The sequence below is a fragment of the Mus pahari genome, chromosome 13 (genome assembly GCF_900095145.1).
Source record: "Mus pahari chromosome 13, PAHARI_EIJ_v1.1, whole genome shotgun sequence".
In the NCBI taxonomy this organism is placed as follows: Eukaryota; Metazoa; Chordata; class Mammalia; order Rodentia; family Muridae; genus Mus; species Mus pahari.
Window position 1 is genome coordinate 71596854 of NC_034602.1, and position 22768 is coordinate 71619621.

The 22768-nt window shown below is 35.8% G+C and overlaps 1 protein-coding gene across 22 annotated transcripts in view; it reads left to right on the plus strand.

Moving 5' to 3' along the window:
- Positions 1–22768, plus strand: part of Adgrl3 (adhesion G protein-coupled receptor L3) — a 777100-nt gene that overhangs the window by 741929 nt on the left and 12403 nt on the right. For 9 of the 22 annotated variants that reach the window (XM_029545383.1, XM_029545375.1, XM_029545381.1 and 6 more), the window contains 2 exons: positions 1086–1103; positions 2984–8808. The exons of 2 other annotated variants lie outside the window; for them this stretch is intronic. In XM_029545383.1, the coding sequence (XP_029401243.1) occupies positions 1086–1103; positions 2984–3783 (818 nt within the window). In that variant the 3' untranslated portion in view covers positions 3784–8808. Of the gene's footprint in view, positions 1–1085; positions 1138–2983; positions 8809–22768 lie in introns of those variants that run through there. 11 more of the 22 variants (XM_029545389.1, XM_029545390.1, XM_029545392.1 and 8 more) reach the window with 4 other exon arrangements.

Here is a 22768-nt window from a genome sequence, read left to right on the forward strand (position 1 = left end):
CTTGGATATTTTAACCTTCCTATAAACAAAAGAATAAGGAAAAGTGTTCTTCCCTCTGATTACAGATATTTTTCTTGGAAAAAAAAATTGGTGGCTTGTCTTTTAAATCATCTACTCTTAAAATATTTTGTAACATATGATGATACTGCAATCTAAAGAAAACTTTCTATTTTTGGGTGGAAGCTTTTCTTTTACTTATTGAGAGGCAGAATAATAGATAGATTTAATATTTCCCCTGTAGTTAAAACACCTTATTAATGTGAGCTTCAAAAAGCACAGGCTTGATCTTCTCATTTTATAAACAATGCAACATCTCTATGATTCAGCTATGCTTTTTAGTACACGTTTAGATTTTATAAAATATAATTTATAAGTAATTAATCTTTCTAAAATTGTTTTATTCATATATACTCCTAATGGATCTCTAATAGAAGCCAAAGATAACTTTATTTTTATATTATATGAACAATACAACAATGTGTAAAACAGAGGTTGTGATTTGACCCCATTTAAAACAAACAAACAAACAAAAAAATCATCTGTCTATAGGCTCAATGGAGTAAAATAACCCTGGTGCAGAACACAAGGCACAAAAGAACAATTATGTCAACTTCAATTCCAGTTTTCTTTCTGTAACTTATTTTTATTTTCACTACTAATTTCTAAGAATGGATGTCATTCCTTATAAGCTGGTACTTTCTAACATCACATCCGTGTCCTATCGAAGCACAGCAGTAGAAATAGTCACGGATCACCCTCTTTTTGTCTCTGGTTTGTGTGACAATTTGAAGTGTAATATGAGTGTATAAGAAATCCGTGAGCTGTAGCAACACTTATTAAAAAGCCCCATTATATTTGGTGTGTGTTAAGCGGGAGGGCTCTTGTTTTCTGACTGACTAACATTTTAGTGTTTGAATTGTGGTAAATCATGTAACACAAACTCGTGAACTGGGGGACGGTGGAGATGATTTCCCGTGACTCCTTTTTCTGCATATCATCAATTTGCTTTTGACTCATGTTTCTCCTGCTGTCGCTGTAAGCTTACTTGTTGTTTTTTCTTTCCTTTTCTTCATGCTGTCGTTTAGAGCCCTACAGAGAGACAAGTATGGGAGTAAAGCTAAACATTGCATATCAAATGTAATTTTTTTCAGTTCACTTTTATTGCATCACATATAGATGATGTAGTTATTAAAAACAGTTCATCTCACAATATCAAAATTTAAAAGAAAAACGAACCTATCAATCAACTTCTATAAATATCTGCCAATAGAGATTAGACGCTCTCGTTGTCTGATTCTTTTATTCTGTCACATAACCAACATAATTGTTAAGTCTCATGTATTGTTTGTGTGAGTTAAATTGTTTTTAAATTAAGCATTTATTTTCCTTTGCAAAGTAACCCATAAACTTTTAATTTTACTTAGTGCATTCCATCATTAAACATGTGCCCCATTGCAAACACGCCCACTTTATTTTCTACCGCTGTTTTAAGCCTGATACCAAATGCATTGACAACAAAATAAAAAAAAATGTTTCAATGCATCCGCAACATAATCATAACCATTTAACATATCATATACCAGCCGTTCTAACAGCAGTCACCTGTCATACTCAGCCCTTTTAAAGCATTTACTTTTTTTCCTTAACATTGTGAATTTGTGTACCAGATATTTTATGACATGAAAATAAACCGCTTCAACCTATGTCTGTGGTGGCTGCTTGTTCATGGATTTTATGAATTGCTCTTTTTGAAAACTGTTTTGTGTGAATGCAAAGTATGCAAAAGTCCATGTGAAATTGACATGAACATGTGACATGTCCTTTCAACTGTCATTAAACCGGCTTTTCAGAAACATAATTGCATCACAGATATAGAATGAGCGCGATATTTTCACAACTTAGAAGTGTATCAAGAGGTTTAAGAAAATCCTTCAAGGAAATTTTTGGACATACCCTTTCTTATTTATAAGCATTGGTTAAATGTGTAGGTAATTTTTTTTTCTTTTGTGGATGTGCTTAAAGTAATTTATGAAGCTATTGTAGATTTTTGAACTGGTTATTCAAGAGACTGCAAAAATCCTTGAAGTTTGTGGTTAAACTTATTTTCCTGAAACTGTTTCTTACCAGAATAAAATGTGTATCTTCCTTAAAAGTAAATTTTGATATGTCCCAAGTTAACAGTCATCATAAGAGGATAACTTTAATAATAATATTGTGCTTTTAGGAGTCAAACCCTGCCTTTTTACACATTCTTATGTAGTATTCCCCAGTGACCCTAAACAATAACTGTTGGGTTATTATACAGTAATAACTAACGTGACTATAGAAGAAAAAATACAAAAAATATCAAAGCACTTTTGAAAGAATGTATAAATTATTTTGAAGTGCCATTTATTTGACTGGGCATTATTTTATAACTTGCAAATTTAACATAATCCATTTGTGACTTTGTATGCAAAAATTATTTTATCTTCCCAAATTATATTTATCTATCAAGGTACCAAATATTTCTCTTAGTTTTGAACTGCATATTCAAAGTGTCACACATGAATTATGTTAGTTATTTCAGAGCTTAGAGATGATGATTTCACTGACTCGACTTTAATGTGTATAAATTGAAAGCAGTGAATGATTATATCAATTTTTATTTTAGTTTGTCAGTTACAACTAAATACACTTTATCTATTAAATTCTATTTGTGTGAAACTGGAAATTAATATATTTTTAAAAATTTTACTTTGAACACTTCTTTTCTCCTTATAACACTTGTTATACTTTTTGGATTATATACACACATGCTGACATGTATAGATTTAATAGTGTTTTTTTTTTTCTTTCCATTTTATATTTAAAATGCTAGCAATTTATACATATTTTAGTCATAAATGTTTCTACTTTTGTGTTTGTGTGTGTGTGTGTGTGTGTGTGTGTGTTCGATGGCTCATTGGATATAAATGTCATAGTGTCTTGTAATCTTTTTCAGAGGGGCTTCTGAACAATGCCAGGGATACAAGTGTCATGGATACTCTACCACTGAATGGTAACCATGGCAACAGTTACAGCATTGCTGGCGGCGAATACCTGAGCAACTGTGTGCAAATTATAGACCGTGGCTATAACCACAACGAGACCGCCCTAGAGAAAAAGATCCTAAAGGAACTCACTTCCAACTATATCCCTTCATACCTGAACAACCACGAGCGCTCCAGCGAACAGAACCGGAATATGATGAACAAACTGGTGAACAACTTAGGCAGCGGGAGTGAAGATGACGCCATCGTCCTGGATGATGCCGCGTCCTTTAACCACGAGGAGAGTCTGGGCCTGGAACTCATTCACGAGGAATCGGATGCTCCTTTGCTGCCCCCGAGGGTTTACTCCACGGATAACCACCAGCCACACCATTACAGCAGGAGGCGGTTCCCCCAGGACCACAGCGAGAGCTTCTTCCCTCTGCTAACCGACGAGCACACAGAAGACCTGCAGTCACCGCACAGGGACTCTCTGTACACCAGCATGCCAGCCCTGGCCGGCGTGCCCGCTGCAGACAGTGTGACCACCAGCACCCAGACCGAAGCCGCAGCAGCCAAGGGTGGTGACGCCGAAGATGTTTACTACAAAAGCATGCCAAACCTGGGCTCCAGAAACCACGTGCACCCGCTGCACGCCTACTATCAGCTGGGGCGCGGCAGCAGCGATGGATTCATAGTTCCTCCCAACAAAGATGGGGCCTCTCCGGAGGGGACTTCCAAAGGACCCGCACACTTGGTCACTAGTCTATAGAAGATGACACGGGGATGGCGACCAACAGGACTGCTAACACCTGGTGGACCATTCTGAGTCAACAGAAGCAGTGGTCATCGTGTGTACTCCGACATCTGATGCTGTTCTCGAAAGAGAGACTCTCTGACATTTTTTTTTTTAACTTGAATTTTTAGGTCAGCCCAGGGGAGAAAGCTAACTGCTGAGCTCCTCCTGTGCCCCAATCTTTCCCGTCCTTTCCCCTCAGATGGAGACTTCATTATGTTAATGAACGAGATAAGAAGAAAATGGCGCTCATTGTGGCCTTGTTGAGTTATGTTGTGTTTGTTTAACATCTCTGATGCTCTGTTACTAGAATTACAAGGACCTGATTTTTTTTGTTTGTTTTCTTTAAAAAAAAAAAAAAAAAAGAGGCCAGAACTATTGTTTGAAATTAGTAACAATGCTGCATCTAGATTGGAGTGCTGCCCAGCCGTAGAAGCAGAGCTGAACTGTATCACATAGCGATTCACGGTCACTCGCAACCTGAGTTCACCACAGCGGGAATAGCTGTGAGAAACACAAACAAAACAACAAAATTAATAATCTGACAGAGGGGAATTCTAGAATTATATGCTAAATGCATATTTTATGATTTGCTGTATTAACTGATGATAAAACTAATGGCAGAAAAAAATTGAACAATTTCTATATAATGTACAGATACTAGCATTGCGCATATAGTCTGCTTTCTGTTCCTCCAGAATTTGAGTCCTGTTAATGTAGTGGCAAAGAAGAAATTTTCTTTTTCTTTTGTGCTAGTCTTGCAAGTTTGTCTACCAGTAAAAGAGCAAAGTTTCCTTCCTTTCTTGTTTTCTTTCTTTTTATTTTTTTCTTTTGTCCCCTCTTCCCCCACCTTTTTCTTTTCTTTAAAAATTCACCTGGCAAAAATAATAATAATAATAAATAAATGAAGCTATCACTTTATAAGAATCATTTTCTAGTAATGCAAACAAATTATTTTTTAACAAAAAATAAAATAAAATAAATAAAATTAGACTTCCTTCCCTCGCTATATATATCTTTATCCAGCCCGAGTATTTCCAACGTCATTTTGCAAATTAGAGCAGGACAAATTTTATGTTTCCGGGGCACATCTGTTGTAATGCAAAGCATATTTGGCAAGCAGTTCATCACCAAGGCAGTAGCTATGATTCTAGAAGCTAAGAGGTGTCTATAGAACTAGAAGGGCTTCTGCATGTGAAATGCTGTATCCCATAGGCGTTAAAAGTGCTGAATGTGCAGTCTGACCCCCACATGGGCACCTGCACTACCAATTGTTAGAGGAAATTCACTCCCTCGTAGTGAGAGTTGAAAGGTCAAATTATTTTGAAGAAATTTCTTTTTTTTTTTTTAAAGTTTTCTGTTAACAGGAAAATTTATTTATTTGACAGGATTTTAAGTAATGTAGGAATACAAATGGTAAATTAGCAGCACATATAATTTCTTTTTTTAAATTTATGATCCATTTTGTATGGTCTCAAGTTGGATGACCTCATTACTAATATTTGTTGTAAAAGTGAAACTTGTTTGCCGACCAATAAACAACTGATTGAGATTTAGAAGAGATGGCTTTGACGTATGTACTGTATTATGAAGTCCTCTTTTGACTTTTCTTGCCTTTCCTTTTCTCTGGTTTTCAGAATCTAAACTCTCCTTAAACTCTCTTTGTGACCCAAGTGAGTAGCACACACACCCACACCCACCTACCCACCCACCCCCCACATACACAATATATCAGACTTGAATATTCAAACACAGCACAGTGTAGTTTTTGCAGACAAACTCGACCAGGAAAATGGGATGGGCTGAAGCCAGGTGCATAGCTCCCACTCCAGGTAATAAGGAGATCACTGTGTGCTTTTTTTATAACCCATCTCTCCTCACTAGGCTTATGACTAAAGAAAGTCACGCAGTGGTTAAAATATCACGTGTGATGCAATCATCTCTCTGGCCCCTTTTTGTGGAGAAATTTGGAAATCTAAATTTCCTCAGCTGGCTCAGTAATGCAACAGGAATAGGAAAGAGGTTATTCGTTGTACAAGAAGAGTTTAAGACCTTGAACATCAACACACAGCATTGGTTTCTTTATGGCAACCTCAAACAAAATTTGTATGGATTCTGTCCTCCATCCCTCTGACTCCCCTTCTGTGGCCTCAGACACCTCATCCTGCCCCCTCCCCGCTGTGCCCTTCCTTCCTTCATGCCACATATGTAAGATCGTTTTACATTATTTTCATCTTCTTCAATGTATGGGGGAGGGGGAAGGACAAAAATATTTCCTTCAAAGGAACTTTCTAGATCTTGCTGTTCCTATATGACCAGTACCGAAGGAATCAGTATGTTCAAGGAGCCCCATGTAGAATAAAGCTCACATGAACTTGCCAAGCTGTATTTTCTCTTGTGGTATATCCTTGGGCTTACTTTACAAAAGCCTACACAATAGCCATCTATAAATGATACCTTAAATCAAGGTGAGAGGCGTTGAGAGTGCGATTAGCCAATCATCCATAGACACTATAAAGTCTGTGACAAAGGAAGGTGTGCCGGACCTGAGCACCCATTAATCTAAAAGCCAATTCCAAAGATTCCATGGATAGTCAGATTCCATTTTAGTTAGCTGGTGGCAATTTTTTTCTTGAAATCCATAGGCATTTTAATTTGGAGGGGAAGCATAAGCATTAGAAGTAATCAGTTTTCTCAGTCTATGCTTTGGGAATATTACCAACCTTACCGATATTACTGATAACCTACCCAATACCTATATTTGGTAATTAAAAAAAAAATCCCTCTGTGGGCAAATCTAAGGCAGCCTCAGAAATAAGGCTATGTTTGCAGACTGCAGGTACTTGTGCTTGATTTAAAAAAAACAATATTCCCAAATGAAAATATTAGGAAAAGGTCAGTTTCATGGAACAGTGGGGGAAACGACTTCAGTTCAGCTGTTGAGCTGTCTCATTCTCTGGCTTTGCTGCTTTCCCATACGTGGAACTTTGTGTTTCATTATCCATAATGTGAAGCCGGTAACCTCACCGTTTCTACCAGGAACAACTTGAAGAAAGATCACTTGAGTACATAAACTGGTATATAAGGCCTCTCTGCACATTGTGTGTTAACTTTGCTCTTGCCTCAAGATGAAAGGGCCGTTGTAGATCTCTCATCCATCAGAACCGATGTGCTTCAGAAAGCTGAGCTTCTTTGTTATGTGACTCTAATTAAACAAAAGGACGAGTAGGCAAGGTGACTGTGCATCACTTCAGTAGAAATTTGTGCATCCATGGAGTCCTGACTGTAGCAGCTACATGAGTTCCTGACCCTCTCTCTCTTCCACCTGACATTACATGTAAAGAAATTCATCCACTTATGCTAGTAACTTTTTCTTCCTTCTAGAACCTTTTGTTGATTCTAGGTCTCCAGTACCCAACGGGCATTCATTGATAGGTTTATTTGCATAGTTTCCATGAAGTAAATTTCTACCAAACATGCTCACTGTACATACATGACACATTACTTAGCCAGTTGAGAAAGTCATGTAAACAAAACAAGCCAATTGTTGCTTCCTAGTAAATAATATTTTTGTAATATTTTATGCTCGACGTTTTAACCTCTTTGAGGTTTTGGGTTTGAGATACTTTGTCAGGGCCCTAACTAAAGGGCCTCAGGTTTAATCGACTCTTATGTGGATGGCTTCTTGCATAGCCAAAGTTGCTAATTGATAATATTTATAAGTAAATAGAAATTCAAAGAAGAAAATTGGTTGGAATTCAGTTAAATTTTGTGAACATCCCCCTTTGTTTTTAACACAGTAAATTTGAACAAATGGGAAATAATGTCCAAGTTTATGCTAGAATACTTAGTGAGTAAAATGAATTGGCAAGAGAACAATCACAATTATAGTAAAATAAAAGTAGACAGCAAAAGCAAAGGCGGCTAATTAAGTTAATCATAATTTCCTATTAAAAAAAGCCCATAGTGGTTCCAAATTAAAACATAGTTTATGATCTATGTTGTTTTTAAGACCACCTCTCCAATTTAAAAAATTAATACATTAAAAATAACCTTTAAAAAATTTGGCTTTTAATCTTGAGTGTTAAAAGTGTGATGAATCCTCTGACTTAAATGATAACTTTAAAAACCATTGTCAGTGACAGAGTGTAGTTTTGTAAGAAGGTGGAAGAAAGCTTTTGTCTAACAAACAACTCTGAACTGAATTGTATCCATGCTGTAGGAATGAAGTATTTCGTTTTTTAGGTTGTTCATTAACACTGTAACAAACTCGCAGTACTTGAGATATATTTTGTGGGAAAACAAAATCCCCAATAAAACAACAAACAAAAGCCACTTTAACTATAAATGAATGTCAACTTACATGTAAAGTGTCAAAAATAAACCATCTAAAATTATAATCTAATTTTAAGTGGTACATTGGCATTAATGTTTTATTCTAAGAAAAATAATTGATATAAAATACTATGTCCCAGTATAAAATAAATGTCCCAGTATTGTATTGAGAATACAAAGATGTAATTGCTCAGGTTTAGAATATCATAACCTGTCACATAAACAATCACTATGCATTCCTAATTAGAATCTATATATTAGATCTCTCCATGTCAAGGTTTAGGAAGTTGAAGACACAAAAAGGGACACAAATACATACAAAAACAGGTTTTAGAAGCATTTTTCTATAAATGAATTCTATGTAGAAAAAAATTTTTTTAGAGTTCAGAAAATAGACTCCAAAGACTAAACTCAGTTTTGTAAGCAGGATATTTGTTTGTCTTATACCATTTGAAAAATATGTTTTTAGACATCTAAAATTTCATTTATAATCCCAAAGCTATAGCCAGTTGCTATAGCTGTTTCTGTCCTGGTTAAGCCATAGAGGACATTTATCCAAGGCAATCATTTACCTTGATATCACGTTTGCTTTAAAAAGGAAAGCGGTCTTTAAATTGTCACCTGTATATGTGTTTACACAGTCTAATTTTTAATAAAATTTCAGAGGAAGTAACTCTTTTACAGTTATTAAACTTGTGGTATTTTCCAATTAGTCAGGTAGTTAGTTTTGTATATTCTCATTTTTAAGTAATTATTCTAGTCTTTTTGCTTAAATTATAATCATCAGTTTGCATATAGCACTTTTAAGTTATTATTAAAATGTCTTGGTGGTTCCAAATATGTTTTTGATCCTTTACCTGTTTTAACAGTATATTGACTATTCTCTCCATTTATAGCTCTGCACCCCCACACCCCTGTAGAACATGACAAAAGTAAGTGAAAAACTGATTTATGTGAATGAAGGAACAGCTCACAGACCCCGTCCTCTTTTAACCAGCCAGGATTTTCTTAAGCATAGTATGAATAGTAGGAATCAGAATCTGTTCGGCAAATTTTTCCCAACTACACAACACTGACATTAGAGTTTTAGAGAAAAGTTTTCGGGGAAAGTGGTGAAACTGCTTATAATGATAAAAAGCTGTTGTACCTAAAACTACTGATGTGTTAAGAAAATAATGTAAATTCACATATTTTCATCATTTTAATACCACAGAAAATACAACATGCTTTTAGCCTTTTGTTTTTAGATATTTCTTACCTGGTTAGATCTTGTTGCACAGAAATGTCAATACTTCATAAATGTTTCTAAAATGTAAGTAGTTCGCATCTACTCACTTTCACCCTCTGATCTGCTATTGAGCACCAACACACTTAATGCTAACTGTAGCTTTGTTTTCTTTTTTTTCTTAATCTCTCTAGTAAATATGGAATTGATAGTAGACTATATGCATTATGCAAAATAATTGACAACCAATAATCTTATTACAATATAATTCGGCATATATATGAATACTATTGACCTACCAAATTACCACCATGCTGACAGTCCTGTCTTCTACCACTGAAGTCACTTCACACAATTCTGCATAGAGCTGTACCTATTCGGAACTGTTAAAGTATCTAACATTACAAAGCATCCGAATGGATCCCCAGTGCTTCTTCCAAGGTACAAAAGTAAAGGGAAGATTTTGAAGGGGGAAGTAAACCAGGCTTTGAGAGATCTGACTTAGTCATTGTTCTTGAGACCCAATAATTTAATGTTGACATGCTACGATCTTTGAACTAAGGAGGAAGTTGCAGAAAAAAGAAAAAAAATCTCATTAACCCAGAAGAATTTAGATTCGTTTTACTAGCCCAACACTGCAAATATTCTTATGTGAATCAGAAATAGCTTCTTAAATGACAGATACAAGGTAACTTTGCAAACCTTAAAAATTGCTTTATTTTTACTGTTTGAAACAGGCAAAGTGCTCCTGATACCCTTATTGATCGACTTCAGAAGATGTCTCACGAAAGTAGAAAATCACGATACTGAAGAGCAGTAGGGTTCTTCAGTGTTGTAGCACATTGACTAGATAAGTGTGGCCACTAATACTAAAGCCAATTATCATCATACAGTACTACTTTCAATGTCTCAAATTCCAACTGTCCTAATGGCTGATTATTTGATTGACATTTTGAATCACAAAGGACAAATAAAATCACTGAATGCATGTTTTCATACCCCAGTGGAAAGTAAAGATATGCTTTTCCATCCTACATAATAAAAAAAACTGTGGTGTCCTGCAGAGCTGTAGATAGCTGTGTGTGTGTGTGTGTGTGAGTGTGTGTGTGTGTCTGTGTTCATTGTAGATATGTCTCCGTCAACTATGTATTCTAACACCGATGCTAATATTCTAACATCTAATATTTTCTGTAAACTATAAATTTAAAAACAGTAGAACCAGATTTTTCTCCCTCGGCTTATGTGAACATTTTGGGACAGGACAGATAATTGGGAAAGTTTTCCATATTGTTTTTATTCTTGACAATATTTACATTTAATTTAATTCATGTCTCTTAAAAATAGTTTATTTTTGAAGACTATCAACTAATCGAGCTACTCCTCCCTAATATGAAAAAAATCATTTTTAGAAGTAAATACGTAGCTATTGCAACCTTGGTCTCACAGAATTCCCCTAGATTCACATATAACACTCTTCTGGCCATACACACCAATAAATTTCAAGGTACTGGATTCCCCACTTCGCTCTTGTTCAATCCTTTTATCTTTTTTTTTTTTTTAAATGCTTTGTACAATCACGTGTAAAACTATGAGCTGCAAAACTCAATAAAATGTCAGTAAACAACCAGTGGTGTAGTTACTGTTGTCGCATGGGACTTCTGGAGCTTTGGTTTTGAGGGAGTATTTCATGTACTTCCTGTGCCTCTCATGCTTAAACTCTGCCAACTCCCCATCGTAGACTGACTGTAACATGGTAGGGGGCGGGGACTTGATTTTCTTTTGTTTTAAAAGTAGTGTTATTATTTGAAGTATCTGTTAGGCATTTGTCACCTACAATAAGCTAAGTTTAATTCATTTTACTTTCTGACCTTGAAACTTGCATAATGAAATTTAGCTTTATATCATCTGTGTAATCTTAATTTCCCTCATGTATTAAACAGAATCATAAGAGGCAGCCATTGACCCCATGACCAAAGGTGGTTTTCTAAGTTTTCGGCTGTTACATGCTGTTCTTTGAAATAAGGGTGCATATGGATTAGTAAATACTTTGGATTACATGATAGATATTATATAATTATCATTATGTGGCATCAGGGATTTTGATTATTTTTAAATTATTATACTATGTCATATAAATGATCATATGCAAATAAATTAACCCACTTCTTTTCATTTTGATAAGAAAGGAACAGGCATTTAAAAGACAGATTTAATAATAATCTCAAGCATTTTGCAAAACCTATTTCACTGGATAAAAACAATGTATTCTGAAGGGACACAAGCGAGTGAGATCAAGAGTCAAGCAAGGTATATTTACATCTTTGTATCCGTGGACAAAGCCTTAGAAAAGCCTGCTTTGATGTTGGATCCTATCACTTACCAATTCTGTGCCTCTCTGAACACAGTTTTAAGAATAGAGTTTCCCATCTCTAAATAGTGAAATGCGATTTTCATGTCCTGTGAATATTTCTACACAAATATCATTCAGGAAATGAAATGAATTCTGAGAAAATTCTAAGTTGAACATTTGTGCCTATTGATTATAGTAGCTTCTTGCCCCTAATGGTTAGATAATAACAATGTGATTCTGAATCAGATCAAAGCTCCACTCTGATGCATGTTTCATAGTGTTTGTAGGCACACGTTTTCAGAATTCTGTCTTTACTGAATAACCTTGCAAAACTGTTATTTTCAGCACCATAATGCAGCACTTAGATATTCACTCAGCAGGATTTGTCTGATGATAAACAATGGTTCTTTGTTTAAACTATTGGGAAGATAGGAAACTAAACAGATTCTCTTTGCTATAAGATGCCAGAGACGATGCTGCCTGTATATCTTTCTGCTTGCTAAGATTATTTGAGCCAGATATCCTCAAGGATGCTAAAGAACGATATATAGGTGATACAGGTAATTGAATGATTCACAGAACTCATTGTGAACTACTTAACCCTTTTGTTTCTAAGTAATGCATGTCAATGAAATGTGACTCCCCTAATAGTAACTGGCTTTCTAACCTACACGAAACAGTGTTGGCAGTGTCTCCCAAAGGTTGGCTTCTGGTTTTTCTGTAAAGTGAGAAAAATTGAGATAAATGTTTATAACCATAACTTTTTGTGTGTATAGCTTTCTAATTTCTAATATTAAATGTCCACTTGGTTGAAAAAAATTGAAGCCAAACAAAATACCAAACCAAACCAAACCAAAAAATCAGTTTATTCTCCATTCAAATGTCTCACCTTTGTAAACTGCATAAAATCTTTTCAATGTATATTTGATATGATCTAGCCCATAAGTGGGTCTGAGGTTCTAAATTGCAAGCATGTGTTCTGGTGCTAACGAAACTAGTACGAAAAGTCTTGGACGTTTTCTGTCTTCTGTATGTTATAAATTCCCGCCCCCCTCAAAAGTAACTATTTTATATGCTTGAAAATATATTGCAGACAAAGTTTCTACGTATTGCTCAATTTTGCACAAAGGTAAATGGTTAATGTGGTTGAAAATAACTCTAGGATATACCACTGCAATTTTACTAAAGGGAAAGTGCTTATTCTGCTTCTGTAATAAGGTAAAAATTTTGCATGAGAAAGTTGGAGACTATACAAATACATGTATATATATATTAATGCATATAAATTATATATACATATATGTACATACATATGGTTGTATGTATGTATATACACACACCACATATATGTATATGTGTATGGATATATATGTATATATACATATATACGTATATGTACATATAGCACATATGTGTGTCTGTTTATCTAATTTCACATAGAGATGGTCACCAACTTCATGCAGCTTTATATCCTGTGGATCAAACCAACTACAGATGCAAAATGTTTGCAAAACAGTGTGTCTGCCATGAGTTTATAGATACATTTTCCTTGCCACTTTTACTAAACAATGTAGTATATGGATTTATATAATGTTTACATGTCTTAGATATTACAAATAAACTAGAAACTATTATAAGCTTACTGAAACATATATTTTAGTTAAATGCACCTATTTCACCATTTTATATTAAATATTTATTCATCTACTGTAACAGCCTAGAAAGATCCCAACATATACAGAGGTGAGGAGACTGCATGCATAATTGGCATATATATATGTATATGTATATATATATATATATATATATATATATATATATATATATATATATCACATATATGCAGTAATTACACATTATGAGAAAAAGGCTTAGCTAAATGTCGTTCCTATTAATCCTTATATAAACTATAGGGAATATAAATAGTAAAGTTAAACAAACTAGTTTGACCATAATTAAAGGAATCATCTGATGTGCAACCAGACAGACTTTTCTTTATTTGTAAATTGAAGAATAATCACACAGGTAGGTGGAAAAAAACTGTGAAATAAAAGAATGCCTAGAAAGTAAAATCACTTGCACTTTTTAAAAAAAGATTTAATGTAGTAATAACAAGTATAATTATTATTGGCTTTATCATAATAGTATAATGCTAAGATGTTTATTAAAAAGATCTGTTATGAGTAAAAAATCTAATACAGTAAGCATTAATAGCTTTTATCTAGTGCTGAGAGATTTCATTCAGCCTTTATTCCTAGACACAAATGTTTTACCAAGAGATTTCAAAGACATTAGTTGTTTTTAAACTCTTACACAAAAATTAGATAATTTATTATGTTCATATTTGGGGTGACCTACTAAGTGTATCAAAACCAAAACACAGCATGGGATTAAAGAAAACCAAAAGGACCTGAAGTCTCCAACCCACACCATGAAAGTGATCCTTGAGATAGCTCAGCCTTCAAATGTAAAAACCGCGTGAATTCTCATTATATTTCTTTTTTTTTTAAGAACATTTTTTTTTAAGATTTATTTATTTATTATATGTAAGTACACTGTAGCTGTCTTCAGACACTCCAGAAGAGGGCCTCAGATCTTGTTACGGATGGTTGTGAGCCACCATGTGGTTGCTGGGATTTGAACTCCGGACCTTCAGAAGAGCAGTCGGGTGCTCTTACCCACTGAGCCATCTCACCAGCCCTCTCATATTTCAAAGGGAAAAACATTACTTAACACACCTTTTTCATTTTTTATATTCTTGCTGATAGGAATTGGAAAGAGACACATGCCCATGTTATTTATACACAGCTTTAATTCTACCAATTAAGTCAAATCTCCAAAATAACATATTTTCAACTGTTGCGGGAAAAATGTAAAGTGTACTTGAATATACATTCATTGTCTTGAATACTGTATTTCTTCAAGACAATGCATTTTTGCATCCTTGAGAGTAGAGCATGATATTAATTTCCATAATTCCACTGTAACTGATAAAAAATCTAATCCTTTACTAGGGAAATACAAGGAGAAGACATTTACTCATAAAAAGTAAACACTTTGCTTCTAAAGGTTGCCTCTTGTTTATTTTTTTCAAATTTTAAATATAATTTATTATGTTTTCTCTATAATTTCATAAAATAATAAACATACCTTATAAGTGTGTATATAGTATTACTATTATAGTATACAGACAAACTGTCAAAGTTTCAACAATGAATGTTGCTATTTGGTAATTAAAATTCAAATAGATGTAATATGTAAGGAGGAAATGTCAAGACCAATAACAACCTTATAAAGAATAGAATAACAATTCAGTTTTACATTTTATTTACTTATTTTTGAACAATGATCTCACTCTTTTATGCTTTTATGATAAGAGTCAGTTGAGTCATCTGTTCATTATTCCCCAGCGCTCCCTTCGTGAGAATCACCTTAGTAAATCACAATCCCTTGTGAGTGTCAAATAGTAAAATTCAGCACACACATTGGCATACTGTGTAGCTCAGGGTGAGAATCATAAAAGTTAACTCCACATGAAATGTCAGCATCTGCATGATACGTCCTTAAATGGTCTTAAATATTCAAAAAATAAACAGGAAAGATGTATCAAAAGATCAGAACAGAACTCCTCACCAAGGTGAGTTTGTTTAATATAGTTGTAACTGAATTTATAAAAATAATAGTTTTCTTGAATGATTGGTTTAAACCACCTTTCTCATAAAGTGAAATCTTTTTCTCATTAGGCTGTTTCTGTCACTGTTGGAGGGAAGAGTAAGAGAGTGGCAAAATAAGAATAGCTCCATCACTAACGTGGAAACTGGCAAATTCCCGGACACACGTCATGAGCTATTTACACACCAAATGCCTACCCTTTAAATCTGGATTATTGAATCATGCACAGGACCTAGATAACTAGCCCAGTGTCACAACCCCAAACCCGTACCCTTTAAATATAACCCCTCTGTAACTCCAGTGTATGAGGCTACCGCTTAAATAAAGTTCCATTTTCATTTAATCAAAATATTTAGACTATCTAGTAACATTCCCAGAATTATGAAATGTTCTTCTTAACATTTTATTTCTGTGGGGCACCCAGTTTAACATTAATTTAGATTGTTTCAGTGAATTAAAAAAAAAAAAAACCAAAAACTTAACATTGTTTTAAATAAGAATAGCTTGGAAAGACGAGTGGGCAGTGGTGACATACTCCTTTAATCCCAGCACTTGGGAGGCAAAGGCAAACAGATTTCTGAGTTTGAGGCCATCCTGGTCTACATAATAAATTTCAGGGCATCAAGGGTTACATAGAAAAATCCTGTCTCAAACAAACAAACAAACAAACAACAAACAAACAAATAACCTCCCCAAAAGACAGATTGGATAACCCCAGGGAAAGTTAAAAAGAAGTAAGCAACAATCATTGGATAGACGAAGAAAAAACTCTCTTCTTGTTGGATTCTCAACTACTGGTATTCTCCTTCCATTGTTCTTTAACAAGAACACATAGAACTGATACATCTAAAATATTGGGGTATTTAACATGCATCTTTCATTGATAATTTGGGTAGAAAATAGCCTCTTATTTCCATGACAACTCATGACCAATTGATCACACTTATTTAGTGCATAGTGTGAAAAAGTTTGTCTTCATGGATTATTAATACCTACTAACTTGAGAGAATGAAGGAAACCACTATTGGGATATACCCAGTTCATGTCAGATATATGTCATCTGTGATGCATGTACTGTTGATAAAAAATCCCTGACATTCATCACTTAAAAAGACTAGAACAATATCAGGGTCCCTTCAGTAGAATCTTGCTGGCATGAGCATTAGTATCTAGGTTTGGTGGCTGATGATGGGATGAATTCCAGCAAGATTCTGCTGAAGGGACCCTGATATTGCGGCCTCTCGTGAGGCTATGCTAGTGCCTGGCAAACACTGAAGTGGATGCTCACAGCCAGCTATTGAATGGAACACAGGGTCCCCAATGGAGGAGCTAGAGAAAGTACCCAAGGAACTGAAGGGGGCTGCAGCCCTGTAGGTGGAACAACAATATGAACTAACCAGTACCCCCTGAGCTCGTGTCTTTAGCTGCATATGTAGCAGAAGATGGCCTAGTCGGCCATCACTGGGAAGAGAGGCCCCTTGGTCTTGTAAACTTTATATGACCCAGCACAGGGCCTGGGCCAAGTAGTGGGAGTGGGTGGATAGGGGAACAGGGGCGGGGGGGGGGCTATAGGGAACTTTCAGGATAGCATTTGAAATGTAAATAAAGAAAATAATAATAATAAAAAAATTTATATCCGAAAAAAAAAGACTAGAACAATGTAACTTCTAGTTTAGTCATACCCTAAGTAAACTTTTCTATCAGTTAGCTTAAGTATAATTTTTGCATAATTCTCTTTACTTTTTTTACAAGGTAGTCTCATATTTTTTTTTTTTCTGAGTAAATTTTAACCCTATTTTATATAGCAAAGCTTCCCTCTCCTCTACCCAATCATTACCCCTATTAGACCATTTCCTGAAATCATTCCCAGATTCAGTCTAAACACTATGGGATCTCATCGCACACAGATCTCTTCTGCATTTTAATCGTTTTCTACCTATGAATCTCACTCAATCATTACTCTGTTTTTACTTTGACAAGTCTTGTGTTACCGAGCCCTACAAAAAATCATGTTATCTTATCTATTTACTGCTTCTGCTTCTGCTTCCTTTGCTCTGGTCCTTGGTCCACCTTTGGCTCAGTTCTCATCTGCATTTTTTTCTAGGACATTAATCATCTCTTTGATGCTCTCTACCTATCATCCTCTCTCTCTCTCTCTCTCTCTCTCTCTCTCTCTCTCTCTCTCTCTCTGTGTGTGTGTGTGTGTGTACAGTAAAAATGCACAGTTTCAGACCTCCTAACAACACATTTAATTATTTAACCCTATACAGTTCCATCTCCAAACCAAAGCCTACAGAGTTCAGATGTCTATTTGAATAATAATTCAAAAGGATCTAATTTCTATCAGGATTTCCAAATTATTATGTAATTTTCTTTTTATTGTTGTTGAAGCTTCCTTTCATTCGTTAATTTATTTATTCACTTTACATCCCAATCACAGATACTTTCCTTCTTCTCTTTCCAGCCCCCCCCCCCTTCTCCCATTTCCCTTCCTGTTCTCCTCAGAGAAGGGAAGGTCCACCTCTGTGTACTAAACCACCCTGGAACATCTAGTCTCCTCAGGGCTAAGCACATCCTGTCACACTGAGGTCAGACAAGGCAGCCCAGCAAGGGTAAAGGGATCACCAAAGGCAGGCAGCAGAGTTCAAGTCAGAGACAGGCCCAAGATAGATCCATTTGTTGGGGGATCCAGAGGAAGACCAAGCTGCCCATTTGCTACATATCTGTAAGGTTTCTAGGTCCAGTTCATGCATGCATGCTCTTTGGTTGATAGTTCATTCTCTGTGAGCCTCAGTGGACCCAGTTTGGTTGGCTTTGTAGGTTTTCTTGGGTTCTTGATCCCGTTGGCTCCCTCGACCTTTCCCCCAATCTTCCACAGGACTCCCTGAGCTCTGACTGATGTTTGGCTGTGGGTCTCTGCATCTGTTTCCATCAGCTGCTGGATGAAACCCCTCAGGTGGCAGTTGTGCTAGGCTCCTGTCTGCAAGAACACTTTATTTTTCTTGTGTTTTGTTTTAGATATAAAATTCTTGCTTTACAAGGCTCGGTAAGGCGAGAGGCCTCTCATTGAGAACTGATTAAAATGAAGACTCTGACCTAATCAATTAGTTAATCCACTGACAAGTCACAGCTGGTGATGCTGGGATCTTTTGGAAGTGTGGCCTTCTTGGCAAAAACACTAGGGGCTTGTGATATGGATCTATCCTTGTCCTCAGCCCCCCTCTCTTGCACCCTGCTTCCCAAACGCCTGGAGGTAAGCAGTTTCAGCCACAAATCCCTGGCCTGATAATCCTATGCCCCTTCTCAGACACAAAAGCAATGGATCTGACTGAACTGTACTTGGATCCTCTGAAGCCATGACATGAAAACAAATCCTTCTTTAAACTGTTTCTCTTAGATGTTACAGAGCCAGCCACCACACTACCACCAACCACAACACAACTGACTGACACATCTTGCTAAAACTCCTAGCTGCGATGCCTTACATGAATGCCTCCTGTGGGGGCTCGTTTTTCCTCTCACTGGAGTGTTTCAAGTATTTCACACTGGTTTAAAGTTCTGGAACACAGCTAAACATGCATAACGGGTAACTAATTAAATTACAAGTTCTTTAATGGAATCAGTGGAATTTGTTCACTCAATTAATCATGGAGGAAATGGGAGAGACTAGTGTTCACTGGGATTCAGCATAAAAAATGCAGTACAGGTTGTCTCTATATTTTATTTCTGTTTCTTCCCTGTGATAACCTTTTTTTGTTGTTGTTTTTCTTGCTGAGAGGCAGTATTTTATGGCAGTGAAATATATAGATGTAAAGGCTGGACTGCCTGGATGACAATACGGTTTCCCCATTTTCCAATTGCTTGACTTTGACCAAGTTTCCCTCTGTACTTTGGCTCCCTCGTTCATAAAGTTGGAATGGCAATGAAATCTACTGAATGGAGTAACTAGCATAGGACAGAGAAAAATCTACTGGAGGAGAAGGCATCTGAGAACAGAATCTGGCACATAATGCATGTCTAAGAATCACACCTCTTCCATACGGATGTAGCAGGGCATTTTGACAAACTCATACTTTGAAGCAGATTAAGACTCTCAATTAAATAGCTCTGTGAGAATATGGGAGGACTGTTCCCTACAGCCTTTGTTTTGGACAAATTATAAGGAAGAATTCAAATTCATCTCGTTTGGTTTCTTCTATCTTTTCCTTGGCCAGTTTTCTCAGGGGATGGTATAGAATAATCAGCTCCTCTTAGGTTTGCATCATTTCTCCCATTAAAGCAGTGATGGTTTACCAGCTATGCCTGACCGAGAGCCTGGGAAAACAGTATCAGTTTGTTCTTACAACTGGACAACTTGTTGAGTCCACCTGAAACATGAGACATGGGAAACAGTCCCTTTGAAATATAAGTCATGTCACCTCTGAGTTTGACTCCTTGATTATTGTTACTCAAATGTGTCACTTTCTCAGCAGTGAAATGTTCCAAACCAGCAGTTAAGCTCGCATTGCAATCCACATTCCAAAGCTACACACTTTCTTTGCTTGCTGTTCTTCTCCACTTCTTCTCAATAAGTCCAAATGGGAAGCATTCAGAACTCAGAACTGAGTGTTCTAGGTCTTCTGCTTACAGCTTTCTTACTCCTAAGGACTCAATTATCGCTGTAACTTTAAATTTTTTCACTGCAGAAATGCTATCCTTATGTGTCCTTGAAAAAATAATTTAATTGGCTTTGATCAAAACACTTTTACACCGGAAAGGGTAGAGATGAAAATGCAGGTAGGATTAATCTGGGATTAGTGAGGGATTCCAGAAAAACCCTTGTTCTCTCCAAGCCTCAGGGCATGGAGCTGAGGGCTGCGCAATACTGCAATGCACACAGCTAAAGAACAGAGCAGTGACAGAAACAAGGATGGCGCCTCCTGGCAGAAACTCTCTTTCACGTAAAACTGGCAAAGTCTAAGGCTCCTTGCACCCAAGCTCCTTATCTACATATGAACTATTGATCTATCTTCAAGCATGGGAATATGCACACATACACAAGCATGTACACACACCTTCACTTATGTGCACCTGCTGATACATAAGCATGTGCACACATACCCACACATGGCATTCTACCATTTGGACCACAGGTTACAAAGCTTTCAAGAGAACTAAGTATGGACAATACAACAGAGTCGCCCACACAAGTGAGGCCAGAAAACGATACATTTCCTCCTACAATGCTATGTGATTAGTGAAGGAGTCACAAAGGGGAAGGGCATCTATATATCTATATATGAGGTCTCCCCTCCATGAGCAGACTAAGATGTTTTGTATATATTAGCATTCTCAGCATTGTCCAAAATGGAAAAAGAAACTAGGTTATTCTGGATAAACAAATGAGCGGGTCCTCATTTTGATTTTTCTCTTCTTAAATTTATTTTTCTCTTTAACTTTTGAGATAATATATTTACACGAATTCTCCTTCCACTCTCTGGAGAGATTTTTTTCTCCCACTCTCAGCATTTTGTAGGTGTCTGTATTTCTTTGTGGAAGGCTTTCCCCCTGTCCACTCTGGTATGTCCACTGGTGTTATACTTGTTCAGCTCACATTTTGCCAGCAGTGTTGATAAGACTTTTTGAGTGTCGTTTCTGACATTATTACTCGGAGACGCAAATTCACAGCAAGCTCCCTGATTCTCTAGCTCTTAAAATCTTCCCACCCCCTTTCTGCACTGTTCCTTGAGTCTTAGGTGTGTGAGTGTTATATATACATCATATATGATGTATATCATATGATGTATATATAACACTCACACTATACATATACATACACACACACATATATATACATATATATATATATATATATATATATATATATATATATATCATAACTGGGCTCCATAATGCTACATTTTGATTATTATTTTCTATAACTTATTTTTGTCTGTTGCAAAGAGAAGTTTCCTTGATGTAAGGATGAAATTTACCTCATAATGTAAATTTTCTATTTTTCTTTTGAAGCATTTCCAGTAATACTACAAGCCATATACAAATAAAAACCTGCATTGAATGGTCTCATTAAAAATATTAGGCATTTTTAAATTTGAGACAGACTTGGACATACACCAGGAAAAATTACTTCTTGTTTCTGGCAGGTTTAATTTAAAACAAGCTACAGAGGTGTCCATCATAAGAAAATCTTAACAATCTTCAATTAGAATAATTAAAGGTTAATTGTGATATATTTACAAATAAGATTGAAATTTTTCAAGTTTAAAAATTCAGTTGAAAAATCAACGATTGAAGGCATACTAGATTTAAATATCTAATTTTTGGTATATAAAATGAGATGACAATAAGTAAAGCAGCCACATAGGTTTCATATTGTAATGTTTTGAAAATAACAGAATGATTAACACTTTGCATTGCTGGTCATTTCCCATGAATGCAAACAGGACACAAAAATCAACATACACTTTAACCTTTCTCAAAAAAAAAAAATATCAGGTTTAGGTACAACATAAAATACTAAAGATTAAATCTCGCTTGGGACTTACATAGTTGCATGTCCACAGTGTTTCAAAATGCTCTCAAAAGCAGAGAGTGCTTAAAAGGATTATAACTCTCAAGACTATTGTAACAAGGCACACTGTGCTACAAATGAATCCTGATGTGACTTTAACAGAACATAGGTGCTGCAAAGAGCATGCTTTTGAGAGGGACCACAGCTGCAGCTCAGAGGTCTCCAGAGTTTTAGAATGCTACTCAGCAATTATATTCCCGTTGAGATTTAATTATCCCATTAGATACTTACTTACTACTACATACTAACTTACTGTATACCATTGGAGTGGATGTACTAATAAATACTTTACCATTGCTACATAGGAATAGCTTAACTAAATAACTATTAACTTTTATTTTACAAGCATTTAATAAAATGTCCATAAGAATGCTTTTCTACTTGAAGGCAAACTCCCTCCCCCCCCCTCTCTCTCTCTCTCTCTCTCTCTCTCTCTCTCTCTCTATATATATATATATATATATATATATATATATATATTATATATATAATGAGGAAGAGGAATGATGGAAGGACTGATCTACATTTTTGTTTTTGTTGTTTGTGGCTACTATTATATTGCTTCTATTTAATAAACCTTGCATAGATCCACTTAGAAGTCTAACTTGATCCATATTCTACATGAAGAGATCTTGGATAGTAACAGAGATATGGAGAATCTCAAGAGTCACTTAGAGAGAGAGGTGGGGGAGAGGGAGAGGGAGAGGGAGAGGGAGAGAGAAACAGAGAGATAGAGGCAGAGACAGAGACAGAGACAGAAATTACTTTAATTGAATTTGTTCTTTCATAATTTCATAATGTATGCGAT